This window comes from Gossypium hirsutum, chromosome D03 (genome assembly GCF_007990345.1).
Source record: "Gossypium hirsutum isolate 1008001.06 chromosome D03, Gossypium_hirsutum_v2.1, whole genome shotgun sequence".
In the NCBI taxonomy this organism is placed as follows: Eukaryota; Viridiplantae; Streptophyta; class Magnoliopsida; order Malvales; family Malvaceae; genus Gossypium; species Gossypium hirsutum.
In genome coordinates, this window is record NC_053439.1 from 52457811 (window position 1) to 52461548 (window position 3738).

At 35.6% G+C, this 3738-nt stretch overlaps 1 protein-coding gene across 2 annotated transcripts; it reads left to right on the top strand.

Annotated features, from left to right (window-relative positions):
* The first annotated feature begins 1671 nt into the window (after window positions 1–1671).
* LOC121215601 (uncharacterized) lies at window positions 1672–2778 on the top strand. Of its 2 annotated transcripts, none has more exons than XR_005911539.1 (2): window positions 1672–2238; window positions 2377–2505. XR_005911539.1 is itself a non-coding variant. In XM_041090518.1 (2 exons), exons 1-2 carry the CDS (start codon window positions 2047–2049, stop codon window positions 2761–2763), a joined length of 444 nt encoding a protein of 147 aa, XP_040946452.1. In that variant the 5' UTR covers window positions 1915–2046; the 3' UTR covers window positions 2764–2778. The 2 variants fall into 2 exon arrangements, 1 of the variants encoding a protein (XP_040946452.1); XM_041090518.1 differs by lacking the exon at window positions 2377–2505 and adding an exon at window positions 2512–2778 and having other exon boundaries at window positions 1915–2238.
* The last annotated feature ends 960 nt before the right edge of the window (window positions 2779–3738 follow it).

The window sequence follows — 3738 nt, forward strand, 5'->3', positions numbered from 1 at the left end:
TTTATCTATTTTATAAAATTCTCTAATATTCTTGACCCAACTTAATATTGTTCCTGTTGACACCATTTTTTTGAAAAACGGGGTCGACTTGGGTTTTGAAAAATGAAAACGAAAGTGGGAGTCGCCACCAATCTTTTTTGATGAGGTGTGATCGGGTCACCTTTAAAAGCAGTTGTTTTTAATAAACAATTTGATTTTATTAAAACAATGAGTTTGGTCTACGAAATTCAGAAAACGGGTTCGGGAGTCGGTTACGTACGAGGAAGGATTAGCACCCTCGTAACGCCCAAAATTGGTACCTAGTTGATTAGTTAGTGTCTTAATGTCGAAAATTAGAAACTCGAAAAGAACTTTAAAAATATGATCCCTCCTTATATCGTGTTATTTTAAAAATACTCAAATAAATCAAAATGGAAAATGCCTTCTTATCTCGAAGTAACAAGATGTTACATCCAGTAAGTTAGGACACGACACCTCGTATTTTTTAGAGTAAGCTTGCCTTTCATTTTTTTATTTAAACATCATTTATTTTAATTTTAAAAGGATATTCGATTACTTAGAATCAACGAGAAAAATCGAAGCTCAGTAAGTTAGGGCACGATTTCTCGAATTTTCTAAATACGGAATATTGCCTTTACTTTCGAAAAATCCTCATATCGAGAAAACCACGTGTCATATCCAATGCGTTAGGACACAACATATTGAAATCCCGATAATGAGTTTTTATTTATGTTTTTTATTAAAGAGCATTCTCGAGTATTTAGATTCAACAGAAAATTAGAACCCAGCACGTTAGGGCCCAATTCTCTCGAAGATCCCAAGTATCGAGTATTACCTTTATTTCCAAAATTTTCCTTTTTTACGAATTTGGGTAAAAGTTGATGTGACGGAATAACAATTACGATAATGCGAGTAAAAATAATACGAGCAAAAATAACAAAAATAAATATATAAAAAATCAATTATATACAATAACAAGTAAATAAACAAAATAAAAAAACTGAAATATTTTTTTTAAAATAATAATGGACACATAAATAAATAAATAAACATAAAGTAAAACAATAATAATAATAAAGAAATGAATAAAATTTTAAAAATGTATGTATGAATTTTAAAAAATTTAAAATACAAAAAAAACTATATAGGTATATATATAATGAAAATATGTATGTCTATACGTATATATATGTGTATGTATAAGAATTATAAAATATGAAAATATAATTACATATATATAAATAACATGCGCATGTGTGTATATATATTACATAAAGACAAAAAAAATATAAATATGTATGTTATAAAAATAAAATAACGTAAGTATGTACATACATTTATAAATATATGAATTAAAATATGTAAATATATAAGTATATACATATGCATGTAGAAAATATGAAATATAAAAAATATATATTTAAAATAAATAAAGAATATGTACATGTATATAAATTATAAAAAGAATATGTATGTGCATATATAATGACTTAAATCAAATAATACAAATAAAAAGAAAGATATTAGGTAAATAATAAATATATATATAACTTAAAATAAATAATAGAGGAACTCCCCTTTTCTAAAAAAAAATAATTAAATGAACTAAAGGATGAAATTAAAATCAAATCAAAATCCGGGGGTCCAAACTGTAAATAAATAAAAGGGATCGCCGATGACTGAAATGAAACGTGCTCAAAATCAAGGGACCGATTGTGAAAATTCCCCTTCCCTTATGCGCATCGTTTTGCGCAGGACTAGGTTGGAATAGGCGCCAAATTATATGGCCAAAATCGGAAATAATAAAAAGGTCAAATTGCACCTCAGCGCCAGATGGAGGGACCAAATGTGAAAATTACCCATTAGGGCAAAGAGGCGCGGGTCTCTCCCTCAAATGGCGCCGCTTTAGCTTCTATAAACAACAAAAAAACAAAAAAAAAACAAAAAAACAAAAAAGTCCTCTCCTTTACTTTTAGAAAGAAAAAACAGAGAGCCAAGGGTCTCTCCCTCTCAGCCTTTCCAGATCCGGCCAACAAGGCCATTGCCATGCACCGTCGTGATCGCCTTGGACGGTGGCCGTCGCTGCACATAGGGGCTACTTTGAGCCCCGTTTCAGATCCTGTTCAGAGGCCGAGCTTGCTTGGCCTGAATACCGAGAGAAAGAACCTTTTGGCCCCGCCTTTAGAGCCGATTTCGGCGACGGAGAGGGCTCCGACGACACGGCCAAGGGCGCCCCAGGTATTTCTTTCCTCCTTTTATTTTCGTTTATCAAAAATAAAAAAAACAATAATAAAAAAAATAATGGTAAAAGAATATAGAAAGATTGAAAATAAAGAGAATCCTTAAAACTTTGTTTCTTTCTTTTTATTTCTCCAGATTTGTCCAAGAGAAGAAGCCGATTACAAGTCTTTCATTTTTGGCTTTATAGCCAATCTAAACAACTTCTTAATTTCTATTTTTTGTCTGTTTGCTGTTTGTTTCTTTTGTTGTTGCGTGTTACTCGTTTTGCAGGTGTCAGACGCGTTGGTACAGGCGATGGCAGAGGCGTGCGATGAAGGTGCCTGGTGGCTGGGGGTGGCAGACGAGGAGGCCACCCGAGGCATGCGGCTCCTAGGGTTTCTTTTACTCATTTCTGCTGAAAATGTTAATGTTGTTTGGGCTAGGTTTTTAATTTTTGGGCCCATTTGTGATTGGGTTATTATTTTTACTAGGCCAGCAAATTTGGGCTTCTACAGCTGCCCCTCTTTGCTCGTTTTCGTGTAACGAGAACAGAGCAAAGACTAAGAAGGACCAAATTTATCTGGTCTCGCCGAGGCTTGGCTTTTTTGGGTACTGCTCCAATCCACTTCGTCTTATTATTTTGATCCTCTTTACGGCATCTTTAGAGAGATATGACTCCAATCTACTCTGCTACGATTCCATGGGAATGAGATTTGTGTTTTTAGTCTGCTCCACTACTACTTAGGGAGATAAGACTGGATGTGATCTGCTCCACTACTGCTTAGGGAGATAAGATCTGTGCTCTTCACTCTATTCCACTGTTGCCTAGGGAGATAGAACTACCAGCTTCAATGTACTCCACCGTAATCAGTGGGAGGTAAAATCTGCCATCTTCGATCTGCTTCGCTGCCAAATACAGGAAGGCAAGATCTGCAATCTTCACTCTATTCCACTGTTGCCCAGGGAGATAGAACTACTGGCTTTAATGTACTCCACCGTAATCAGGGAGGTAAAATCCGCCATCTTCGACCTGCTCCACTATTGCTTAGGGAGATAAGATCTGTAATCTTCGATCTATTCCACTGTTGCCCAGGAAGATAGAACTATCGGCTTCAATGTACTCCACTGTAGTCACAGAGAGGTAAAATCTGCCATCTTCGATCTACTTCGCTGCCAAATACAGGAAGGCAAGATCTGCAATCTTCAATCTATTCCACTGCCAAATACAGAGAGATAGAGTTATCGGCTTCAATGTACTCCACTGTAGTCAGGGAGGTAAAATCTGCCATCTTTGATCTGCTTCGCTGCCAAATACAGGAAGGCAAGATCTGCAATCTTAAATCTATTCCACTGCCAAATACAGGGAGATAGAGTTATCGGCTTCAATGTACTCCACTGTAGTCACATGGAGGTAAAATCTGCCATCTTTGATCTGCTTCGCTGCCAAATACAGGAAGGCAAGATCTGCAATCTTCAATCTATTCCACTGCCAAATACAGGGAGATAGAGTTATCGGCT

What these genes read in the sequence shown, in the direction of transcription:
- LOC121215601 (XM_041090518.1), top strand. Translation starts at nt 2,047, where the DNA reads ATGCACCGTCGTGATCGCCTTGGACGGTGGCCGTCGCTGCACATAGGG. An exon ending in CACGGCCAAGGGCGCCCCAG is followed by an intron (nt 2,239 to 2,511) that starts GTATTTCTTTCC and finishes CTCGTTTTGCAG; the next exon opens with GTGTCAGACGCGTTGGTACA.